At 40.0% G+C, this 27,151-nt stretch overlaps 1 protein-coding gene across 3 annotated transcripts in view; it reads left to right on the forward strand.

Moving 5' to 3' along the window:
• The window catches only part of LOC140732249 (alpha-2,8-sialyltransferase 8F-like), a 65,092-nt gene that overhangs the window by 19,268 nt on the left and 18,673 nt on the right, over positions 1–27,151 (forward strand). For all 3 annotated transcript variants that reach the window (XR_012100026.1, XM_073054596.1, XM_073054597.1), the window contains exons 3-5: positions 2,640–2,726; positions 6,634–6,778; positions 21,229–21,341. Coding sequence is in view for 2 of the 3 variants with exons in the window: in XM_073054596.1 (XP_072910697.1) it covers positions 2,640–2,726; positions 6,634–6,778; positions 21,229–21,341 (345 nt within the window). In the remaining variant the exon portion in view is untranslated. The remainder of the gene's footprint in view (positions 1–2,639; positions 2,727–6,633; positions 6,779–21,228; positions 21,342–27,151) is intronic.

The following is a 27,151-nucleotide window of genomic DNA, read 5'->3' on the forward strand; positions in this document are numbered from 1 at the left end:
TGCCTGACCTGCTGAGGTCCTCCAGCACTTTGTGTGTGTTGCTCAAGATTTCTAGCATCTGCAGAATCTTTTGTCTTGCTGTTCCCGGCCTCAGTTTCGAAACTCTTCAGGGAGTCTTTGAAGTACATTTTTCTGTCAACTACTTCTGTCCTCAGTAAGCTCTCCATAAAGTAACTGCTTCTGACATGTCCTCCTCACATTTCAGCATGTGTAACTGCTTTAGAGATTTGTTTGAGAAGGAATCTGTGTGTCTGGAATCTGCCTGGCTACTTAATGTAAACTATTGTGCAAAGACAAATGATGTGGAAGTGGCTATTCTGTCTGACAAGTTTACTGTACACTGTCCTTGTTTCGCAAACATAAAAGTATGTGTGACAACAGCATAATACATCTCCAGCTTGGTCATTATGTTAATTCCTCTTTGCTCTCACATTTCTCAGTCCTCTAAAAGTAAAGCTGACTTTTACTGTCCTGTTGACTTTGTCATCGATATTGACTGATCGAGAGAGACACCTGCTATGGTATGTGAACTAGCACACTGCTGTAAACTGACCGTTTATGGGAATGTTTGGTCTATGTGTGGGGTGTTTGCTGAAGGTAGGCGCATAATTTCAGTTTTCTTTGAGCTAATTATGAGAGCAAAGTTGCCACAGTCATTGGGAAGTTTGCCTGCACAACAGCTTTTGAGCCGGAATTAGTGGACACTCATTTGCGAAGCTCAGGTTCCTTAAGTTGTTTCTTATACTTTGGTTCTGTCTGACTCATCTCTTTAGATTAAAAAGAGTATTATCCATCTTGTATCTAAACAACATGCACAGAACTCTGGCCAAACTCTGCAGGTCAGTCAGCATTTATGGAGTGAAGTAACAGTTTATGTTTCAGGCTAAGATTGTGAAAGAATTTGGCCCGAAGCATTGAATGTTTATTTCCCTCCATAGATGCTGCCTGACCTGTTGAGTTCCTCTGTGCGTTACTCAAGATTTTGCAGCATCTTCAGAGTCTCTTGAGTCATGTATGTCATGAAGGCCTATGGACGATCATGGCAAAGTATGGTTGCCTCAGAAGATCTATCATAATTGTCTGACAACTCTGCACAGTTAGAACAAGGAAGAATATCACAGTTACAATAACTTGACAGCAGTTGTGGCCCACAGCCATGCATTATGTGGAGACAGTCACCATTTTGTGAGAGTTGATATTCTTACTATAATCTACATACTGATTAATGGTTGTTAATTTCCCCCTTCTATGCAACAATACAGTTACCCTACACTGCAGATCTTTAGGATTATATTCCCTAGAAAGAAGAAGATTGAGAGGAGATTTGTTAGAGGTATGCAAAATTATAGACAGAGTAACTTCCACCAGGCTTTATCCACTGGGGTTGGGTGAGACTACAGCTAGTGGCCATGTGTTAAGGGTAAAAGGTGAAATGTTCAAGGAGAACATGAGGGAAAACTTCATCACTCAGACGGTGGTGAGAGTGTGGAATGAACTGCCAGTGCAAGTGGTACATTTCAGCATTTAAGAGAAATGTTAATAGGAACATGGATGAGAGGGCTACGGAAGGCTATTTCCCAGCTGCAGCTCAATGGGATTGATGGGCCAAAGGCTTATTTCTGTGGTGTGGAGTTTTATGACACTATGACTCTATAACAATCATGCAAGGTGGTGTTTTCTAGAATCGGTTCATGTTGTGTGAGTTATAAGTTGTAATGCAGCAAATATTGAAGTTCTTCTTATCCTGTTCTTCTGTCTTCTAAAATCCAGCTGCTCATTGACATGAGGCAGCTCACTTACAATAAAACCAGACTGTAAAAATGAGCGAGGGCTGCAGACCGAGATATGTTGCTGGAGATCAGAGGAGGATGGGCAACAGGAAGGAAAAGAGCCTGTGTCTAATACTGTACTCATGCAGAATTCGTCTTAGAAAAAACTTTTAAAAATAGATTCTATAAAAATATATGCATTATAACAAAAGGAATGCAAAACATTTAAGTTAAAGATCACATCGCTGCTAAAAATACATTTTTGAATATGAACTGCCTGAATTCTTCTTAAATAGCAACTGAACACAGATTACTCTAATATATTGCAAATGATCTGCCAGTAACCATGCATGAGTTTTTGAGAAGGATGCAATTCAATTAATAGGACCTCTCAGTACACATTCTTGGACTCCACTAGATTGTAGCACTTGATCACGGACAGCTGCTTCAACTGGAAATCTGGCAGGTTTAAATGGCAGTGCAATTCTGAGGGCTATGTGGCCTACTCCTGCTAATACTTTCCCATGTTTCATGTGTTTTGAGCAGATGATAAGGTGTGTTTGACTGACTTTAATGATCTTTTTGGTTTATATGATAGTAACATCAAGATGCAATCAAAGCAACACTTTGTAGAGCTGCTAGGGCTGAGTCAGAACAGATACCAATGAAACTCCTCCACCACTTCTGTGCAAAGGAGCATTCATCAGGAGGTAAATGGCAAGCCTATCCATATCACAGACTACATGGCAGCTTGCAAGGAAAATGCATGTTAAAATCCATCCTTTGGAATATACCTTGTATACTGAATTTTAAATAATGCATGGGTTTTCCTTCATATTTACCTCTTCATTATTTGATTTATGATCTTAGGTTAACTGAGGATGATTTTATCAAACTGTTCAAGAAAGTTCAGAATTGCAGATGGATGAAAAATTCTACGGAGCACAGAAAGATCCGGTAATTTTCTAGTGCTAAAGATCGGCATTTTTTAAAAGAACTATAGTAATGTTGATACTTAGAGTTTGATCAAGAAAAAACTATTGTTAAGGAATAGTAGCAACATGCTTCAAAACCATCATGCCAGGAGGCCAGTTCCCTTGAGATCGAGGTTTCCATTAGCTGTGCTCTTTGACCAGGTTTTTCACTGGTGGGGTTATCAATAAAAGTGCTGATCTTTTCATTTCTAAACATCAAGGTGTGAAGTGGAAGTTGCCTCTAAGCAGTTTCTCTTTTTAGTTTGTAGTCTGCAGCTAGTAGAGTTCCCCAGAAAATAGTTCTTGGCCCTCAGTTATTTATGATTTGGATGATGAGGCAAAACATGAGGTCTCCTGGTTGCTGATGATACAAAAATAAGATAGAAAGACTTGGTGTAATCAGCTTGTCGTGACCCTATAATGGACTACAGATAGAGTGGACAAAAACTTGGCAAATAAAATTCATTGTGGGGAATTGTGAAGTTACGTACTTCAGAAGGATAAATGGAAAGGGAGATTATGATCTGAATGGAAAGTAACGGCAAATGAGGAGTTCGGTTTTACAAAGTTGACTAGGCTGGGAGTGACTGTGCCGTGTCCAAATTTAGCCCTAGTCCAATGTAAAATGGTTCATCCCATTTTATTCCTGCTTTTTCCACATAGCATTTTTGGTACAACTAAATAGCTTACTTATATGATGCATAAGGTGGCCATTGGGCCCATTGGGTCTGGGCTAGCTCCTTGCGCAAAGCAACATCATTGGTCACATTTCCTGTCACCTTATAGTTGTAGCATTGTAACTTACTACCTCTCAAATGTACAGTGACTCTTCTGATACTCTTTCCCATCTACTTGTGTGAAAGAGAAATGCATAGAAGTCTGTTAACATTGCAGAATGCATGTGGGATGTGGGAAAAAGATGGAACAAGGGCCGAATCAAATCTCTGACCCTAGCACTGTGAGGCTGCAGCACTAACTACTGCCCTGCCATGCCTAGAGAAAGCTATTGCTCAGTCTGCAGGAACTCTTTGGCCAGATTGGGAAAGGATGGCAGAATTCCTCACCAAAAATGGGTTTCAGTAGGATTTTAACGACAGCCCAACAGCTCTGTGACTGTCATTATTAATGCCTAGTTTTGTTCTTTAAATTCCGGATTATTTAACTGCTTTTGTGTATATTCAACAGCTACTGCAAGTTTTTAATAGGGCTTCATTTGTACAAGATTATCAACCTAAACTCTGCACCACCAAATTACCCATGGAATCCAGGAAGTTTACACAGGAATCACACTGGGAACAGTAAAGAGATAAATCAGGCATTGGGTTGCAAAATTTATTTACTGTACTCCTGATTCTTGAGTAGTATCATTTACATCTGTTGACAACACCAATGTTTATAATGGCCTATTAAATAATCTGTGAAATCTGATCATTGTTGTAATGTGAGAAAAATACCAGTTTTTGTGTACAGCAATATGAAATTAACTAAGAAAATCAGATGTGACAAGAGATTAGGAAGGTATTTTGTATGTAAGCCTTCTTGGTGAAAAATTTTGAGTACCAATTTCGAGTTACCCTAATACTGATTAACACTTCCTGAGTACAAAAGGCTTTGACGGGTGGAATTTGTTAGGTATGTTCAAGAATTTCTGACACAATATGCAAGCAGGCCAATGAGAGGAGAGTTTATACTGAATCTGTACTAGTCAGTGAACCTGGTCAGGTGACAGATCTCTTGGTGGATGAGCATTTTGAAGACAGTGACCACAACTCCCAGACCTTTAACACAGCCTTGGACAAGGATAGGAACAAATAGTTTGGGAAGTATTTAAATGGTGAAAGTGGAATTATGAATCCACTGGGCAGGAATTTGGGACCATAAGTTAAGAACAGATATTGTCAGGGAAGTGGACAACAGAAATGCAGAGGTTGTTTAAGGAGTACTTGCATGGGGTTCTGGATAGGTTTGTCCCATTGAGGCAGGGAAAGGTTGGTAGGGTGGAGGAACCATGGTTGATAAAAGATGTGGAGCTTCTAGTCAAGAGGAAGAAAGAAGCTTACTTAGGGTTTAGTAAGCAATGGTCAGACAGGGTTTTAGAGAGTTACAGGGTAGCCAGGAAGGAGTTTATTAATGGATATAGGAAAGCTAGAAGGGCACATGAGTAGGTCTTGACAAGTAGGATGAAAGAAAACCTCAAGGTGTTCTCCACATTTTTGAAGAACAGGCGGATGACTAAAATGAGGGTAAGACCGATCAGAGATAGAAGAGGAAACATGCCGCTAGAGTCCGAGGGGTTGGGGTGGGGGTGTTCTTATAAAATACTTCACTGTTCACCACGAGAGGGACCTTGATGTTTGTGAGGAACAGCGTAAAACAGTCTGATATGTCTGAACAAGTTGACATTAAGGAAGAGGATGTGCTGGAACTTTTGAAAAACATTCCTATAACAAACTGCCCAGGGCTAGATGGGATGCACCCCAAGTTCCTACAAAAAGCAAGGGAACTTTTGACAATTATCTTTGCATCCTTACTGGCAACAAGAGTAGTTTCAGATGATTGGAGGGTGGCAAATGTCATTTCTTTATTCAAGGAAGTGAGTAGGGATAACCCTAGGAATTAGAGACCAGTAAGTCTTACATCAGTAGTGGGCCAATTATGAAGAATATTCTTGAAGACAGGATTTACGAGCATTCAGAGAAGCATAGTCTGATTTGGGAGAGTCAGCATGACTTTGTGAGAGGCAGGTTATATCTCATAACCCTGAATGAATTCTTTGAGGGTGTAACAAAATGCATTGATGAAGGCAGAACAGTGGATGCAATGTATTTGACAAGGTTCCTGGTAAGCTCATACAGAAAATCAGGAGGCATTGGTTGTGTGGATTCAGAATTGGCTTTCCTATAGAAGCAGAGGACGATTGTACGTGGAGCATATTCTGTCTGGACATGAATGACCAGTGGTGTTCCATAGGGATCTATCAAAGACCTCTGCTCTTTGTGATTCTTACAATATAATTGACTTGAATGAGGATGTGGCAGGGTGGTTTAGCAAGTTTGCAGATGACATGAAGGTTGGTAATGTTGTAGACAGAGTACAATATCGTTGAAGGTTAAAACAGGACAATTGATAGGATACCGAAGTGGAAGATAGAGTTTAATGTGAAAAATGTGAAGTGATTCATTTTGGGTGGTCGAATTTGAAGGCAGAACACACAAAATGCTAAAGGAACTCAACAGGTCAGGCAGCATCTATGGAGAGGAATAGACAGTTGACCTTTTGGGCCAAGTCTCTTCATCGGGACTTGAAAGGAAGGGGGAAGTACTAGAATAAGAAGGTGAGGGTATGGGAAAGAGTACAAGCTGGCAGATGATAGGTGGGGCTAGATGTGGTGAGAAGTAGATGGGTAGCGGGGGGGGGGGAGGGAGAGTGAGAAGGTGGAAGGTGATAGGTGGAAAAGTTAAAGGGTTGAAGAAGATATTGGATAAGAGAGGAGAGGGTACCATTGGAGAACGGGAAGGAGGAGGGGCACCAGAGGGAGGTGAGAAGAAGAGAAGTGTAAGAGGGGAGTTAGAATAGAGAATGGAAAAAGAGAGAAGGAGAGAAATTACCGGGAGAAATTGATGTTCATGTGATCGGGTTGGAGGCTACCCAGACAGAATATGAGGACACCTGATTTGTTTAGTATACTTTTGGATGAAGGATGATTATGCTGTTCAAGACTTTAGGTATTATCTAAGGCTAATCTTCTTCAATAGTGTCACTTGGTTCTGAAAATCGCTGTCTTGATCCCTTATTAAAAAAGGTACCTACATCCTCCTGAATGAGCAGTGATAAGTCAGCTAAATATATGATACTCAACAGTCATTGTCACAAAATGTTTTGCCTTCCAGATCACAGTTACAGAAATGCTGTAATGCATCAAAAAATTTCGTTATTACACAAGTCAATACTCCACTGGGTACAAACGTCAGTTATGCAATAGGATCCAAAAACAAAATTACAATTACCAAAGACATCTTTGACCTGATTCCGAAGGTAAGTTTTGGTTTGCTCAGCAGTGCATGGAGGCTGTGGATAAGTTAAATTTGAGGAGTAGGGAAAAAAAACCTAATGTTGCACAACATTAATCAATTAAAATCTTTTTATTCTTTCATTTCTGATCATTAGTGTCACATTTGGATACTGTTGCAATTTGAGTTGTTACTTCTGTTGGGATCCATGTCAGTGTCTCATAATTCCCAGCTTGATATATGCAGTTTTTCCAAGAATACCCAGATAAATTGGAACTCCTAAGTCTACAGAATGACTTAGGTCTGACAATCTCCGAAACAATTGGGTTTATACGTAATATATAATACATCCTCTCAGAATTTGGCCTGGGAAAATGCATTACCTCAATCTTGTTTGGATTTGTTGAGGAGAACAAGGTAGGGTCCAATATGGAAATGCTTCAGCTAGAATAGGATCTACTACTGATCAGTATCTCTAGTAGAGCAAGGAACCAGAACAATGAAACACTCACTTGCAGCATCACGGGTATGATAAAACAATACACAAAACATAAATTAGAGATAAGTTATTCAAGATGGTGAAAAGAAAAGGAAAATACTATGCAAAAGAAGGCAAGTGTTTCTTTTCTTAACTTACCTCTTAAATAACTAATCAAATCAAGTTTAAATATCATTAAAAGACCATACATAGATACAGCTGAGTGAGACAGCATTCCTCTAGCACCATGGTGCAAAACATTCAAAATAGCAAGCAAACTTAAAAATAGCGAGTAACTTAATTCAAAATAGTGTGCAAATAAGCACTTTGACTAAAAAAAAATCATAACCATAGAACCACAGAATATTACAGCACAGAAATAGGCCTTTTGGCCCTTCTTGGCTGTGCTGAACCATTTTTCTGACCAATCCCACTAACCTGCACCTGGCCCATATCTCTCCATACACCTCTCATCCATGTATCATTCCGTGTTTTTCGTAAATGTTAAAAGTGAGCCCACATTTACCACTTCATCTGGCAGCTTATTCCACACTCCCACCAGTCTCGGTGTGAAGAAGCCCCGCCCCCAATGTTCCCTTTAAACTTTTACCCCTTCACTCGTAACCCATGTCCTCTGGTTTTTTTCTCCCCTAGCCTCAGTGGAAAAAGCCTTCTTGCATTCACTCTATCTATACCCATCATAATTTTATATACCTCTATCAAGTCTCCCCTCATTCGTCTATGCTCCAGGGAACAAAGTCCTAACCTATTCAACCTTTCTCTGTAACTCAGTTTCTCAATTCCTGGCAACATCCTTATAAACCTTCTCTGCACTCTTTCAACCTTATTAATATCCTTCCTGTAATTTGGTGACCAAAAGTGCACACAATACTCCAAATTTGGCTTCACCAATGCCTTACACAACCTCACCATAACATTCCAACTCTTATACTCAATACTTTGAATTATAAAGGACAATGTATCAAAAGCTCTCTTTACTACCCTATCTACCTGTGAAGCCACTTTTAGGGAATTTTGTATCTTTATTCCCAGATTCCTCTGTTCTACTGCACTCCTCAGTGTCCTACCATTTACCTTGTATTTTCTACCTTGGTTTTTCCTTCCAAAGTGCAATACTTCAGACCATCTGTATTAAGCTCCATCTGCCATTTTTCAGCCCATTTTTCCAGCTGGTCCAAATCCCTCTGCAAGCTTTGAAAATGTTCCTCACTGTCCACTACACCTCCAATCTTTGTATCATCAGCAAATTTGCTGATCCAATTTACCACATTATCATCCAGATCATTGATATAGATGACAAATAACAATGGACCCAGCACTGATCCCTGTGGCACACCACTAGTCACAGGCCTCCACTCAGAGAAGCAATCCTCCACTACCACTCTCTGACTTCTCCCATTGAGCCAATGTCTAATCCAATTTACTACCTCACCGTGTATACCTAGCGACTGAATCTTCCTAACTAACTTCCCATGTGGGACCTTGTCAAAGGCCTTACTGAGGTCCCTGTAGACAACATCCACTGCCTTTCCTTCATCCACTTTCCTGGTAACCTCCTCGAAAAACTCTAATAGATTTGTTAAACATGACCTATCATGCACAAAGCCGTGTTGACTCTCCCTAATAAGTCCTTGCCTATCTAAATACTTGTCGATCCTATCTCTTAGTATTCCTTCCAATAATTTACCTACTACCGACGTCAAACTTACCGGCCTATAATTTCCCAGATTACTTTTAGAGCCTTTTTAAACAATGGAACAACGATCCAATCCTCCAGTACCTCACCCGTAGATAGCAATATTTTAAATATATCTGCCAGGGCCCCTGCAATTTCAACACTAGTCTCTTTCAAGGTCCGAGGGAATACCCTGTCAGGTCCTGGGGATTTATTTACTCTGATTTGCCTCAAGATAGCAAGCACCTCCTCCTCTTCAATCTGTATAGGCTCCATGACCTCACTACTTGTTTGCCTTATTTCCATTGACTCCACGCCAGTTTCCTTAGTAAATACAGTCGCGAAAAACACATTTAAGATCTCCCCAATTTCTTTTGGTTCCATACATAGCCGACCACTCTGATCATCAAGAGGACCAATTTTATCCCTTACTATCCTTTTGCACTTAATATACCTGTAGAAGCTCTTTGGATTATCCTTCACCTTGACTGCCAAAACTACTTCATGTCTTCTTTTAGCCCTCCTGATTTCTTTCTTAAGTTTTTTTGCACTTTTTATACTCTATAAGCATCTTATTTGCTCCCTGTTTCCTATACATGTCATACATCTCTCTCTTCTTTATCAGTTCCAATATCCCTTTTAAACAAGGTTCCTTGTTCTTATTAACTTTGCCTTTAATCCTGACAGGAACATACAAACTCTGCACTCTCAAAATTTCTCCTTTGAAGGCCTCCCACTTACCAGTCACATCCTTGCCAGAGAACAACCTGTCCCAATCCACGCTTTTTAGATCCTTTCTCATTTCTTCAAATCTGGCCTTTTTCCAGTTTAGAACCTCAACCCAAGGACCAGATCTATCCTTATCCATGATCAAGTTGAAACTAATGGTGTTATGATCACTGGAACCAAATTGTTCCCGTAGACACACTTACATCATCTGACCTAACTCATTTCCTAGTAGGATATCTAATATTGCATCCTCTCTAGTCAGTACCTCTATATATTGATTGAGAAAACTTTCCTGAACACATTTTACAAACCCTAACCCATCTAGACCTTTAACAGTATGGACCTCCCAATCAATATGTGGAAAATTAAAATCCCCTACTATCACAACTTTATGTTTCCTGCAGTTGTCCTCCAATTCTCGCTGACTATTGGGTGGTCTATAATACAACCCCATTAATGTGGTCATACATTTCCTGTTTCTCAGCTCCACCTATATGGCCTCAGTAGACAAGCCCGCTAATCTGTCCTGCTGAAGCACTGCTGTAAGATTTTCCCTGACTAGCAATGCCACACCATCACCCTTCAGCCCTCTGCCCCTATCACGTCTGAAACATCGTAACCCTGGAACATTAAGCTGCCAGTCCTACTCCTCCTGTAGCCAAGTTTCACTAAAGGCTACGATGTCATAATTCCACATGTTAATCCATGCCCTCAGCTCGTCAGCCTTCCCTACAGTACTCCTCACATTGAAATAGACACACCTGAAAAGATTATTACCACCACACACAACCCTTCTATTTGTGACTTCGCATAAACCTTTAACATCATTTATTTTCACCTCTGCTCCACTATCTGCTCTGGCACTCTGGTTCCCATCCCCCTGCAAATCTAGTTTAAACCCTCCCCAATAGCACTAACAAACCTCCCTGCAAGGATATTGGTCCCCTGTAGTTCAGGTGTAACGCGTCTCTCTTGTACAGGTCCCACCTGCCCCAGAAGAGGTCCCAATGATCCCGAAAACTGAAACCCTGCCCCCTACACCAGTTCTTCAGCTATATGTTCATCCTCCAGAGCATCCTATTCTTAACCTCACTTGCTTAAATTCACCCAATGACTTGGCCTCCACAGCCGTTCTTGGCAACAATTCCACAGTTTTATCACCCTCTGACTAAAGTAATTTCTCCATGTCTCAGTTCTAAATGAAGTCCTTCAATCCTGAAGTCATGCCCTCTTGTCCGAGAATCTCCTACCATGGGAAATAACTTTGCCATATCTAATTTATGGCATAGATTAGATTTAACATTTGCAATGTTTCTATCAGATCCCTCCTAATTCTCCTGAACTCCAGGGAATACAGCCGAAGAGCTGCCAGATGTTCCTCATACGGTAACCCTTTCATTCCTGGAATCATTTTCGTGAATCTTCTCTGAACCCTTTCCAATGGCAGTATATTCTTTCTAAAATAAAGAGTCCAAAACTGCACACAATACTCCAAGTGAAGTCTCACTGGTGCATTACAGAGCCTCAACATCACATCCCTGCTCTTATATTCTATCCCTCCAGAAATGAATGCCGACATTGCACTCACTTTCTTCACCACCGACTCAACCTGGTGGTTAACCTTTAGGGTATCCTACACAAGGGCTCACAAGTCCTCTTGCATCTCTGCAGTTTGAATTCTCTCCCCATCTAAATAATAGTCTGCCTGTTTATTTCTTCCACCAAAGTGCATGACCATACACTCTCCAACATTGTATTTCATTTTCCACTTCTTTCCCCATTCCCCTAAACTATCTAAGTCTCTCTGCAGTCTCTGTTTCCTCAACACTACCCGCTCCTCCACATATTTTTGTATCATCGGCAAATTTAGCCACAAATCCATTAATCCCATAGTCCAAATCATTGACATACATCGTAAAAAGCAATGGTCCCAACACCAACCCTTGTGGAACTCCACTGGTAACCGGCAGACAACCAGAGTAGTATCCCTTTATTCCTACTGTCTGTTTTCTGCCGATCAGCTAATGCTCCACCCATGCTAGTAACTTCCCTAAAATTCTATGGGCTCTTATCCTTATCTTGTTAAGCAGCTTCATGTGCGGCACTTTGTCAAAGGCCTTCTGAAAATCTAAGTACACCACATCTACTGCATCTCCTTTGTCCACCTTGCTTGTAATTTCCTCCAAAAGTTGCAGTAGGGTAGTAAGGCAGGATTTCCCTTTCAGGAAACTATGCTGGTTTTGGCCTATTTTGTCCTGTGCCTCCAGGTACTCCATAATCTCATCCCTAACAATTGATTCCAACAATTTCCCAACCAGTGATGTCAGGCTAACAGGTCTATAGTTTCCTTTCTGCTGCCTCCCACCATTCTTAAATAGCGGAGTATCTTCTGCAATTTTCCGATCAACTGGTAAAATGCCAAAATCTATCGATTCCGGACAGATCATTGTTAGTGCTTCCGCAATCTCTCCAGCTACTTCCTTCAGAACCTGAGCGTGCAGTCCTTCAGGTCCAGGAGATTTATTCACCCTTAGACTATTAAGCTTCCTGAACACCTTCTCAGTCAAAACTTTCACTGCACATTCTTCATTTCCCTGACACTCTTGAATGTTCGGTATACTGCAGATGTATTCCACTGTGAAGACTGATGCAAAACACACATTCAGTTCCTCTGCCATCTCTGCGTCTCTCATTACAATATCTCCAGCGTCTTTTTCTGTTGGTGATATATCTACCCTCAGCTCTCTTTTACACTCTACATGCTTAAGAAAGCTTTCAGTATCTCCTTTGATATTAGTCCCCAGCTTCCTTTCATAATTCATCTTTTCTTTCCTAATGAACTTCTTAGTTTCCATTTAAAATTTTTTAATAGCTTCCCAGTCCTCTATCTTCCCACTAGCTTTGGCTTCCTTTTCCCCCCACTCTTTTGCTTTACTTTAGGAGGATTACAAGAGGAGAGCTTCCATCCTCTGTCACCAACCTCATGGTTCATTTACCCCACGCTGCTCGTTCTTACCTCAAACCCAAGATCCACAAATCTGACTCTTCAGGTAGGCTCATTGTTTCTGTTTGCTTCTGCCCCACTGAACTCATGTCTGAATATCTCAACTCTGTCATATTGCCCTTGGTTCAGTCCCTTCCCACCTACACCTGTGACACTTCACATACTCTTGATCCATTTAAGCACCTTCGGTTCCCTGCCCCTGATCACCTAATTTCCAGTTCTTATACACCTCTATCCCCCATCAGTCTAAGATAAACATGCACCTGCCACTTTATGTCAACATGTCAATCTTCAGGTCATACTACGCAAGGACTTGTGTAATATTATTTTGTGACTGTACAGTATGTGCTGGTTCATAACTATATGTGCTGTGCTTAACTATATACTGTATCTGTGTATGGCTGAATGACAATAACTTTGAACTTGAAATTGAACTTGAAGGTATAGCCAATGGCACCTGCATCAGTTCTAGCTATGTCTGCTCTTTTGTTGGTGCGTGGAACAGTCCATATTCCAAGTCTTTCCTGGCAATGCTTCCCAACTCTTTCTACGCTACATTAATGACTTGTCAAAAGCACAAGTTCCTGAGTGGCATGTCTGAAGATGCTGAGCTTGTCATCGACTTTGCATCCAACTTGTTTCCATCAAAGACCAACACAGTTGAAGGATGGTGCTGGGGCTAGCCCACAAGTGTTACCACACGTCCTGTGCCAACATTGCATGTTCCCTTTAATAATATCTTTTATTATATCTACCTGATATGTTTTATAAACCTACTGACTCTCAGTGCTATCTTGACTATACCTCTTCCCCAACCTGTCACGTGTAAAAATGTCGTTCTCTTTTCTTAGTTCCTCCGTCTCCATTGTATCAATTCCCAGCATAAGGCTTTCCTTTACAGAGCATCAGAGTTGTCTTCCTTCTTCAAAGAGTGGGGCTTCCCTTCCACTACCACTGGTGTTGCCCTCACCCACATCTCCTCCATTTCGCATTCATCTGCCCTCATCTTAACTGGGAGAGATTAACCTTTGCCCTTACCTACCACTCCACAAGTCTCTGCAACCAGCACATTATTCTTCATAACTTCCACCATTTTCAACAGGATCTTGCACTGAACACTTTTTTCTCTCTTCACCCCCTCCCCCCCCACTTTCCGCTTTCCATAGGGATTGTTCTCTCCATGACTTCCTTGTCCATTCCTCCCTCCCCACTGATTCCTGCAAGCAGGACAAATACTACACTTACCCCTTCACCTCTTCCCTCAACATTATTCAGGACCCCAAACAATTCTTCCAGATGAGGCAACACTTCACCTAAGAGTCTGTTGGGGTCATCTACTATATCTGATGCTGCTGGTGTGGTGTCCTCTACAATGGTGAGACCCAACATTGATTGTGGGATGGCTTTGTTGAGCATTTTTGCTCCATCTGCCTCAATGAGCAGAATCTCCTGGTGGCCACCTAGTTTTATTCTACTTCCCACTCCCATTCTGACATGTTGGACCATGGCCTCCATTTGTGCCATGATGAAGCATGTTTAGGGAGCAACATCTCGTATTCTATTTGGGTAGCCTCCAACCTGACAGCATAAACACTGATTTCTCTACTTTGCGATATCTTCTCCCCTTCCCTTCTCCCTTTTTCATTCCCCATTCTGACTCTTCCCCTCTCTTCTCCTCACTTGCCTATCACCTCCCTCTGGTGCACCTCCTCCTTATCTTTCTCTCATTGTCCACTCTTCACTCCTATCAGATCTCTGCTTCTTCAACTTTTACATTTTACACCTTCTCACTTCATTCCTCCTCCACCCACCCAACTTCTGCCTCAGCTGGCTTCAGCGATCACCTCCAGCCTGTACTCCTTCCCCTCACCCCATCCACTTATTCTGTCTTCTCTCCCCTGCTTTCCAGTCATAATGAAGGATCTCAGCCCAAAACGTGGTCTGCTTCTTCCTCTCCATTGGAATAAAGGACATGCTGAGTGTCCAGGATTTTGTGTGCATTACATGGGACATGGACAGGATGCAGAGCTGCACTGAGTTGTGGCAGGTGGAGTTCAATCCACAAAACTGAGAAGCGATTCTCTTTGGAAGGTTGATATTGAACAACAAATATAAGGGTAAGAGCAGGATTCTTAATACAGGGATACAGGGATACAGGGACCTTGGGGTCCAAGTCCATAGATCACTGAGAGTTGTTCTGTGAGTTAATAGGGTACCTAAGAAAGAGTACGGTGTGTTGGTCTTCTTTAGCAGATGTCTCAGTTCAAGTGCTACGAAGTAATGTTGCAGCTCTACAAAACTCTGGCTCGGCCACACTTCGAGTATTGTGTTCAGTTCGGCTCACCTAATTACATAAAGGATATGGAAGCTTTTGAGAGAGTACAAAGGTGATTTACCTGGATTTGAGAAAATATGAGGAAAAGTTGAGCAAGTTGGGGCTTTTCTCGTTGGAATGGAGAAGATAAGAGGCAACTTGATGGAGGTGTGTAAGATGTTAAGAGGCATAAATAGAGTAGACATTCAGCACCTTTGCCCCAGGACAGCAATGGCAATATACTTTTTAGGCAATTGGAAGAAAGCATAGAAGAAATGTTATTTATTGCACAAGGAGTGGTAAGTGCAACTCTGATGTTCTGTAAAGGAAACTGAAGGATATACAATAAATTTTGGGGGGAATCTGAGAGGGATTGCTTACACCCAGAGAATAGTGAGTACCCAAAATACAATGCCAGAGAGAGTGGTGGAAGCAGAGTTATTGACAGCACTTGAGATGTCATGTAACCATTTGAATTGATATGTAATTATTTGAATTGCCTAGGCATTGAACGATACTCACCAAATCTTAGAAGGTTTGGTTAATGCTGATAGGTGCTTACTGTTTGGCATGGATCAGATGGGCAGAAAGGCCTGGCACCATGCCCTATGGTATGTTTCTGTGAACCCTGATATTACCAAGTTGTGGTTTTGAAAATGTTTCTTATACATGCAAATATTTTGAACTGCACACAAAATCTGTGAGGTAAAGAACTGAATTGTTCATCCTGTTGTTATGTACACGCAATGGTTTAAAAGAACCGGCAGCAACACAATACACCTGGATTCTGGTTTTGATGTTAAAAACCATTATTTTTTAGTAACTACTTAATATAGTAACTTAAACCAGGTAAATCAAAATTTAGCATGCTATGCATATATATGTGTGTAAATATAATTCCCAAACTAATTCAAGCTCAAGTGGCAAGATTTAAAGTCTTACGATGGTAATGTAAGAAAGTTCAGTTCAATGCACGGAGTTGGTGGGGCAAGAGAGAGGTATCTGTAAGCCAAGATGAAATCCACAATAGGAGAAGAATGAATAAACAGGTGTCATTGGTCTTCTGTTGTCGGACTCCGAATCCACTCTCCAGTTAACCAAACGTAGCTTATCACAAAGGGTACCGTCTTCAAGGGAAAACTACCACCCAGGCAAGGGTAAACACATCGGTAGCCTCCACAGGGTCAGCCCTTCTACGCAACGTGATAGCCACTGATCAATTTCCCTGATCGATCCTCAACCCACCTTTGTATGCACTCGAAAGTTTCACCCAGTGACTTTTCTGTCCCTGGCCTCCTTTTCGTTGACCAGTCACCTTAACCGGCGTTCACTCTGTGTCTCTGCGAGAGAGTCATCTGACCTTGATTAAATTAAACATGTAATGAAGCATCAGTAAACATCAATTGTCCATCATATAACTCCACCTCTCTTTCATCATAGCAACCCAGAAGCAGGGAGCAGTACAGTAACCAGTTTCTCCCTCTCTCTTTTAAGGGCACAGACCATGTCTGTCACAGTGATATCAATTTTGTGGTACAAAATAAACATTATCAAACTCATTTTGTGGCCTTCCCACATCAAATATACATATTAATGCTTATTAAGATAATCAGTGGGATTTTTAAATTCAATAGTTTCTAAATGCATATTCTCAGCAGGCCAAGTGGCATCTGTTGAAATAGCAATAACCTAGATATTTCCAACTGCTTAGAACTGAGAAAGTGAGAAAACAAGGAAGATTAGAAAGGACAATGGGAATATATGAATAGAATTCCAGATTTGCTACAGTGATTAGCAGTGAAGAAAGCCATTAATAGTTTAATGACAACAGTAGAAAGAATACAAGCAAAGTAACATGGCACCTATGAATTTAGATTTGTCATGTGTACACAAGCATATAAAATGCTTTAGCTTTTTTCTGCTCTAATGCCCTCATCAATCAGTCAACTGACTGTCCTGACAAAGGGTCTTGGCCCGAAATGTCGATAGTGTTTCTCCCTATAGAAGCTGCCTGGGCTGCTGTGTTCCACCAGCATTTTGTGTGTGTTGAGTCAACTGAATGACCTTGTTTACAGCGTATCCCTTTTGATTTAACTTGTCCTCTTTATCCCTTGCCCACCATCACTACAGCATAAAACTAAGAATGTTTATTCTCATAGATCTGACAAACCGGTTTGTAACTTGAAACATCACTACAACATAAAACTAAGAATGTTTATTCTTATAGATCTGACAAACCGGTTTGTAACTTGAAATGTCACCTGTTTCTCCTTCCTCCAAAGCTGTCTCACTCTCTAATGATACCAACATTTTGTTGTCCTATCTGTATTCAGATGCTCTTCCCACTTATACCATTTAAATTATTTTCAATTACCTTTTGAAAACACTAATCAATTGTGTTTATTCTTAAAGAAAATGAGTTCCAGATTGCAACCAATCTCAATATAATTTTCTTTGAAATCTCTTCCTCCATGTTTCTATTGTCCTTTATAAATCTGTTCTCTGTCCTCACATGAATAGCAAATGGAAATATGTTCCCCTTCCTAATAGTCCATTCTATTCTACCTGCACCCATCTTGTACGCCCTTAAGAAATCTCCTCTCCCTCATTATTGATTTGACTTCTCTGATCCAGTCTTGTAACTGACATCCCTCAATTGTGTCATCATTCTTGTAATTCCCTTCTGTGCTCCTTTTCTTCCTAAAACCGTACAGTCAGAAGGTACAGAAACAGGCCCCTCGGCCCTCTATGTCTGTGCCAGCCCTTGGTTCAATGCGCTCCATATCTTGGTGATTCATGGAATATAGGACAGTACAGTACATAGCGAGGTCCTTCAGCCCATGTTGTCACTGCTGGCTGTGATGACAAGTTAAATTGCATACTTGCCTTCACATTGTCAATATGCCATTCAGATGTTGTGAGAGTACTTTCCTCCACCTCCCTCCAAACAGAGCATTTCAGATTCCAACTGCACTCCTGCACTCCAGGTATGAAAATTCCAATTAATTCAGCATCAGAATCAGGTTTGTTATCATCAACATATGTCATGAAATTTGTTAACTTAGCAGCAGCAGTTCAATGCAATACATAATATAGAAGAAAATAATAATAACAATTAAATCAATTACAGTAAATGTATATTGAATAGATTAGAAACTGTGCAAAGTACAGAAATAATATGTATTTAAAAAGTGAGGTAGTATCCAAGGGTTCAATGTCCATTTAGGAATTGGATGGCAGAGGGGAAGAAATTGTTCCTGAGTCACTGAGTGTGTGTCTTCAGGCTTCTGTACCTGCTACCTGATGGTAACAGTGAGAAAAGGGCATGCCCTGGGTGCTGGACATCCTTAATAATGGATGCTGCCATTCTGAGGCATTGCTCCTTGAAGATGTCCTGGGTACTTTGTAGGCTAGTACCTAAGACGGAGCTGACTAAATTTACAACCCTCTGCAGCTTCTTTCGGTCCTGTGCAGTAGCCCCCCTCCCTCCATACCAGACAGTGATACAGCCTGTCAGAACACTCTCCACAGTACATCTATAGAAGTTTTTAAGTGTATTTGTTAATATACCAAATCTCTTCAAACTCCTAATGAAGTATAGTCGCTGTCTTGCCTTCTTTATAACTGCATCGATATGTTGGAACCAGGTTAGGTCCTCAGAGATCTTGACACTCAGGAACTTGAAACTGCTCACTCTCTTCACTTCTGATTCCACTATGAGGATTAGTGTGTGTTCCTTCATCTCACCCTTCCTGAAGTCCACTATCAGTTCTTTTGTCTCACTGACATTGAGTACAAGGTAGTTGCTGTAACGCCAATCCACTAGACAGCATATCTCACTCCTGCATGCCCTCTCATCTCCATCTGATATCCTACCAACAATGGTTGTATCATCAGCAGAAATATAGATGGTATTTGAGTTATGCCTAACCTCCAAGTCATGGGTATAGGGAGAGTAGAGCAGTGGGCTAAGCACACACCCCTGAGGTGCGCCAGTGTTATCATCAGTGAGGAGTGTATATTATCATCAATCCACACAGATTGTGGTCTTCTGGTTAGGAAGTCGAAGATCTAATTGCAGAGGGATGGTATTAAAAGCTGAGCTATTGTCGGTGAACAGCATCCTGACATTGGTTTTTGTGTTGTCCAGGTGGTCTGAGGTGGTGCCAGGAGCCATTGAGATTGCATCTGCTGTTGACCTATTTTGGCAATAGGCAAATTGCAGTGGGACAAGGTCCTTGCTGAGGCAGGAGTTCAGTCTAGTGATGACCAACCTCTCAAAGCATTTCATCACTGTTGATGTGAGTGCAACCGGGCATTAGTCATTAAGGCAGCTCACATTCTTCTTCTTAGGCACTGGTGTAATTGTTGCCTTTTTGAAGTAAGTGGGAACTTCCGTCCATAGCAGTGAAAGTTTGAAAATACCCTTGAATACTCCCGCTAGTTGATTGGCACAAGTTTTCAGAGCCTTATCAGGTACTCAATCGGGACCTTCCACCCTGCGAAGGTTCACCCTCTTTAAGGACAGCCTAACATTGGCCTCTGAGACAGAGATTACAGGGTCACCAGGTACAGCAATGAACTTCACAGCTGTGGTTAAATTCTCCCTTTCAAAGTGGGCATAGAAGCCGCTGAGTTCATCTGGTAGTGAAGCATCCATCCTCCTTTCCACCTAATCTGCCTTAGTCTTCTGTGCCAGGATCAAGAGGCCCAGTGAGATACAGCACCTCAGCTTCCATCTGTGTATGTTGTAGCTTTCTGGGTTCTAGAGCAAGAAACAATCTGGTGGAGGAACTCAGCAGGTTGAGCAGCATTTGTGGGAGGAAGTGATTTGGTGACATTTTGTGTGCCACTGGTTAATTGGATCTCTCTCTACCTTACAATATTGAATTTATGCTTCGTATTTTATGCATAACTCATCTCTCAATTTTATCCTTATGTAACCCTCTATCCAAACTTGGCTTGCTAGCTAACTTGGCTAACAGCCATGTGAGCCAGCTGTGAGAGGGCTACTTTTCATAAACAAAACATCTAGGGTCGGTATGATTTGGGTTTAACGAAACAGGAAAGTAAGGATGTTCTGATTAAGGAACACTGTTAGTAGTGAAAGCTGTGTAAATACTGTCCTAAAGACAATCAACATTTGCCAGGAAATGAAAGATTGATGAATGTCATAAAATTATAAAGCACGTATATTTACCAAATTTTTAATGTTAGCAAAGAGTTTCAGAAAAAGAAAATAAATTTAAAAGGGGCCATTAAGGTTAAACCATTCCAATGTGCACATAAACGTTGAAGCTCATTTTTGGAGTAGTTGGGTATTGCTTTACTTATGCGCTGAACCCACATCCTGTGTGAACGACTCCTCCCACAGTTTGAATTTACCTCAAAGACAATCACAAATGACAGGCTAACTCAGGAGCATTGGCTCTTCTTCCTTTAAACCATTCATCTGCACAATACACTGTTTCAAGTGGGATCCTCCGAGCATCTTCGCTTGTGCTCTCTTTTGTACCTCCACAGAAGAGACCCCAAACCAGACTACTGTCCTTCAGAAATCTGACACTCCCAATCTCTGGAATGACCCAAAACAAATGCTCCTTATCTTTAACCGAAGGCAAAACAACAGTGTATGAATCTCACTAACAGGACACACTGTATTTGCAGAAAATTACTAAAATAAAAAAAAAAGTACCTCACAGCATAGCAGTAGAAATCTTAACCAGGGTTTTACACTTACTTTCCTAAGTTATTGTGTGTTATATGTGTGTTATGTGTACGAATGTCCTTTACACCTTGCCTAGTTTGACAGTATACATGTATATAGTTAAATGACAATAAACTTGATTTGACTTGAAATTGTGCATCAGGACTGAGAATGAGGAGGGCAAGCTGGCCAGAATGGATGTGGTGAGAAAGGATTCTGGGATTCATTGTCTGAAGAGCAATGTCAAATGGTAGGCAAGTTTGCCATGCAGGGTAGGAGAGCAGGGTTGAGTTGGGAAGTATGGCATGTGAATGATAGACTGAGGCAGAGGGAGAGGGAGAGAGAAAGAGGGGGGAGAAGGAGAGGTAGAGAAAGAGGGGGAAAATGAAAAACAGATGGAGCAAGCCAGTGGGAGGGAAGAGTGAAGATTGAATGTGGTTACTGGAGAGAGATTTGCATAAACAGAGATGACTCACAGAACTGGGCTCCAATAAATAGCTCTGAATGTAGCTTAATTGTCTAATTGAATAATGTTTATTTTGTTCAGACAGATCCATTTAAAGATCACAAACTTAAATATTGCTCAGTTGTTGGAAATGCTGGATTTCTAATTAACAGCAGCTGTGGAGCTGAAATCAACGAGGCTGACTTTGTATTCAGGTAAGAAAAGAAAGAATAAAAAAAAACCCTACTCCTAGGTATCTCAAAGGTTTCCACAGCCAACAAAATATATTTAGCCATTCTCAATGTAGGAGCCACTTTGATAGCAATACATACCCACAAGTTATTATTATGTGATAATTCCTTCATAATCTGGTTTGCCAGAGTCAGATTCATACATCTTGGAATCAGGCCCTTCAGCCCAAAGAGTCCATGATGACCTTCAAGCAACTATTTACACAAACCATATCTCATTCTCCCAAACTTTCCCCCACATTGTACCACTTGTGACTGCCAGAATCTGGATCAGAGATAAAGGCTCTAGATGAAGATTCTCCACCGGAAACATCAACTGTCCATTCCCCTGCACAGATGCTGCCTGACCCACTCAGTTTGACCAGCAATTTGTTTCTTCTTCATTTGGCTTGTTCATGGGATAAATTTTGACCTGCGATCTTCAGAAAAGATTGAACTAGATCACCTATATCTCTCCTCCTTGGTTATTGGGCATGGTGATTGTTTAAAGAGTTCTTGTTATTTTCACCTTAAAGAACACGTAACAGTTTATTCAAAAAAATGTATGTCTTGCTTGATTCTGTACCAGATTTTTATGCATTAAAGTTTCCAAAATAGGACTCAAATCCAAAACCTTCCAATCCAAATCATATCAATGCAGCTATTAAGAAGGCAAGACAGTGGCTATACTTCATTAGGAGCTTGAGGAGATTTGGACGGTCACCAAAAACACTCATAATTTCTATAGGTGTACTGCGGAGAGCATTCTAACTGGCTGCATCACCTTCTGGTGTGGGTGGGTTGGGGGGAAGGTTGCTACTTCAAAGTAAGCTGCAGACAGTTGTAACATTATCAGCTCCGTCATGGGCACTAGACTCTGTAGTATTCAGGGCATCTTCAAGGAGCAGTGGCTCATAAAGGTGGCGTCCCTTATTAAGGACCTGCACATCTCAAGACATGCCCTCTTCTCATTGCTACCATCAGAAAGGATATACAGAAGTGTAAAGGCACACACTCAACAATTCAGAAACAGCTTCTTCCCCTCTGCCATCCGATTTCTGAATGGACATTGAGCCCATGAATACTCCCTCACACCTTTCTTTATTTCCTATTTTTGCACTACTTATTTAATTTAACTATTTAATATATATTTACTGTAATTTACAGTTTACAGTTCAGTCTAGTTTTCGTACTGTGTCATGTAACACCATGGTCATGAAAAACGTTGTCTCATTTTTACTATGTACTGTACGAGCAGTTATGGTCGAAATGACAATGGAAGTGACTTGACTTGACTTATTTTTCTCTCTGTTGTCGTGTATTGCATTGGACTGTTGCCACAAAGTTAACAAATTTCAGAACAAATGCCAAGGATATTAAACCTGATTCTGATTCTGATTAATAAGGGTAAGAGTGGAATCCCTCAGAAATTCTTAGTTGAGTAAAAACGTTTCTCATCAATGGTTGAATACTAATTATAGGCAGAGCCTCATTCCTAGACTTTAAAGTGGAAAAGACATTAGGTTTAAGTGATTTTCTAGAACTGATCATTTCTGATAAACAGGTAGAAATTAATAAGCAGATGCCTTCTGACCAACCAAGCACTGAACAGAAAGCTTTTTGTAATGAATCCTAGAGATTCATTGACCTAGTGACAGGATAACCACGTTCCTGCATCTCATTAGGATTCTGGACTAATTCTGGACTAATCCCATTTTCCATCACTTAGCTTGTAGCTTTCTGTGTCCTGGCATTGTGGTTTATTCCTTTAGGAAGTACATTCCAGATTCCCACATCCTCTAGGTGAAAACATTCTGGATTAGTTCCCTTCTTAACTTCTTAACACTTACTTTAACCTTGTGCCCTCCAGTTTTACACATCTCTGCTCTGGGGAATTATTTGTGAATATATTCCATCTATGCTCCTCAATCATATCCTCTTTCATTCTTCTCTATTCCAAGGAAGATAAACCCAGCCTATATCCCGGTGATTCTCTTTACACACTATGAATCTGTGCTTCAATTATACACTTTGTTAATTAGGTATTGATATACCTTGCAATTAATACAATAAGTAATATTTTATAGACCAGAAACTGGTTCACAATATTGTAAATGTATTCCAAGCAGTGTAACAGCATAATTGCACATATGAAGCTTTACAGTTTGTGTCACTGCCAAGGCCGCAGATGCTTTACAAAGCAGCTATAATGATGCACACTCACCATGTGCAGAATGTACTGGTGATGGGCAAATTAATTTCCTAAACATACTGTAGGTCATAAGGAGATATATCTTTGGCAGGGAATATATCATTGAGAGAATAATCCTGTAATATTGAAAAAAATAAACAAGATCATCCTGGAATTTATATAATGCAGAATTATAGATCTGTAGGAAATTACACTACAAATTCTAAATGACCACTTTTTAAGCTGATAAGTAGTAACATAGAAAACCTAAGCACAATACAGGCCCTTCGGCCCACAAAGTTGTGCCGAATATGTCCCTAGAAATTACTAGGCTTACATATAGCTCTCTATTTTTCTAAGCTCCATGTACCTATCTAAAAGTCTCTTAAAAGACCCCATTGGATCCACCTCCACCATTGTTGCCGGCAGCCCATTCCACGCACTCATCACACTCTGAGTAAAATACTTAACCCTGACATCTCCTCTGTACCTACTCACCAGCACCTTAAACCTGTGTCCTCTTGTGGTAACCATTTCAGCCCTGGAAAAAAAGCCTCTGACTAGTCACATGATCAATGCCTCTCATCATCTTCTACACTTCTATAACATCACCTCTCAACCTCCATCGCTCCAAGGAGAAAAGGCCGAGTTCACTCAACCTATTCTCATAAGGCATACTCTCCAATCCAGGTAACATCCTTGTAAATCTCCTCTGCACCCTTTCTAAGGCTTCCACATCTTTCCTGTAGTGAGGTGAAGAGGGCTGAACACAGTTCTCCAAGTGGTGTCTGACCAGGGTCCTATATAGCTGCAACATTACCCCTCGGCTCCTAAATTCAATTCCAAGATTGATGAAGGCCAATACACCATATGTCTTCTTAACCACAGCGTCAAACTGTGCAGCTGCTTTGAGCGTCCTATGGACTCGGACCCCAAGATCCTCCACACTGCCAAGAGTCTTACCATTAATACTATATTCTGCCATCATATTTGATGTACCAAAATGAACCACTTCACACTTAACTGTGTGGAACTCCATCTGGCACTTCTCAGCCCAGTTTTGCATCCTAGAGATGTCCCACTGTAAGCTCTGACAGCCCTCCACACTATCCACAATACCTCCAACCTTTCTGTCATCAGTAAACTTACTAACCCATCCCTCCAGATCCTCATCCAGGTCATTTATAAAAATCATTTTTCATTTTTCATTTTCAATCTTGTTTTTATTGATTTAAAAAAAATGAGTAAGTACAAATCATTGGAAAAGTTATATCAAATACAAAATGCAATAAACATACAAACAATGAAAGGGATGTATACTGTCAAAATCATATAAATGTAATTTTAGGCTATTGTGTATAAACAAAGAACCACAACTCCTCTTGGCAATTCATACAAAAAAAAAAGACTGGAAAATTTTTATAAGAGATAAAAAAAACCTAGGAGGTAACAGAAAGCGTCTGGCAGTGAAATATCTTGCCAATTTCCTCTACATCTGTGCTTGAGCAGCAGAGGGCTTAATTCAGGTAAGGGGACAGACAGGGTTCTACAAGTTTTGTATGATTGCTTGACCACTGTCCCTTCATGCACAAACTAACTTTACACATTAAGCAATTCACATAAACGCTTGAAATGTATATAAAAATTTCAGTAAAATTACCATTTTTATAGTATTTATTCGACCAATTAATGACATCAACATAGGCGACTATTTGGAAAACGTTTGCTGTGTATATTCAATTAGAGGAAGGAAATTATACTTACAAAGGTCTTTAAAATTTTTAGTAATTTTAATACCAAGATAAATAAAATAATTTTTAGCAATATTAAAAGGTATTTGATCATAATAATCAGAGTAATTATTAATAAGAAATAATTCACTTTTATGTAAGTTTAGTTTATATCCTGAAAAAATACTAAATTCAGTAAATATGGATAACATAAAGGGAATAGATTTCCTAGGGTCTGAAATGTAAACTAATAAATCATCTGCATATAACGAAACCTTATGTAGTTTATCCCCTCTCTTAATACCCTGAACAGAATTAGTATCCCTAAGAGCAAGAGCAAGTGGTTCTAAAACCAAATTAAATAATAAAGGACAGAGAGAACAACCCTGATGGGTTCCTCTATATAATCTAAAATAAGGAGACTTTTGATTATTAGTTATAACCGCAGCCACCAGGGCCTGATAAGTCAGTTTGATCCAGGAAATAAATCCCGGACCAAAATTAAACCTCTTCAAAACCTGAAACAAATAAGGCCATTCCACCTTGTCAAAAGCTTTCTCTGCATCCAGAGACACAATAAATTCAGATTCTTTAACTGAGGGAAAATAAATGATATTTAACAATCTTCAAATATTAAAATGTGAATACCTATTTTTAATAAATCCAGTTTGATCATTTGAGATAACAGTAGGCCAAACTATTCTCAAGTCTATTGGCTAAAATCTTAGAGAGAATTTTAATATCCACATTCAGTAAGGAGATAGGTCTACAGGATGCACATTCCGATAAATCTTTTCCTTTTTTAGGAATCAATGAAATTAATGCCTCATAAAAAGTTTTCAGAAGATTCCCAGAGGATATAGAATCAGTAAAAGTTTGACACAGATGTGGTATAAGCATTTCATTGAAGGTCTTATAAAATTCCACTGTATAGCTATCTGGTCCCGGAGCTTTCCCTAATTGCATAGAGGATATAGCTTTAGCTATTTCCTCTTGTTTAATAGGTGCATCTAGTATATTAATATTTTGAGTTGAAATTTTAGGTATATTTAAGTTTTGCAAGAATCTGTTCATAATAAAAGTATTATCAGAGAATTCAGATTTATAAAGATTGGAATAGAAATCCATAAATATCTTATTAATTTCATAAGGGTCTAACGTTTCAGTTCTATCTGGTCTACGTATTTTCAAAATCTGTCTTCTGACCATGTTAGCCTTTAGCTGTCCAGCCAAAAGTTTACCTGACTTATCTCCATGTGTATCAAATAAACTTTTAGATTTAAAAAATTGCTGTTCAATGGGAAAAGTCAGAAGCAAATCATATTGTGTTTGAAGTTCGACCCTTTCCTTATATGGATCTTCAGTAGGTTTTACTGAATACGCTTTATCAATCTCTCTAATTTTTTTAGTAAGCACTAACAGTTACGCTTTAGTTTCCTTTCTTAAAGCTGCTGAATATGAAATTATCTGTCCCATAAGAAAAGATTTCATTGTATCCCATATAACCAAATTTGACATTCCTTCAGTTGTATTAAGTTCAAAAAACATAGAAATTTGCTCCTTAATAAAACTAGCAAAGACTGGATCCTGTAACAATACGGGATTCAATCTTCACTGTGACATTTTCAAAAAACTATCAGAGAGCTTCAGGGTAAATTTCAGAGGAGTGTGATCCGACAATGCAATGACATCATACGCACACTCAACAACAGAGTGTAGCAAGCGTGTATCTAGAAAAAAGTAATCAATTCTTGAGTATTTATGATAAACGTGTGGAAAAAAAAGAAAAATCTTTGTCATTAGGGTGTTTATATCTCCAGATATTGACCAGGCCATATTCCAGTAGAAAAGAATAAATTTATTAGGAGGAGTTA

The sequence above is a fragment of the Hemitrygon akajei genome, chromosome 8, assembly GCF_048418815.1.
Source record: "Hemitrygon akajei chromosome 8, sHemAka1.3, whole genome shotgun sequence".
NCBI classification, from domain to species: Eukaryota; Metazoa; Chordata; class Chondrichthyes; order Myliobatiformes; family Dasyatidae; genus Hemitrygon; species Hemitrygon akajei.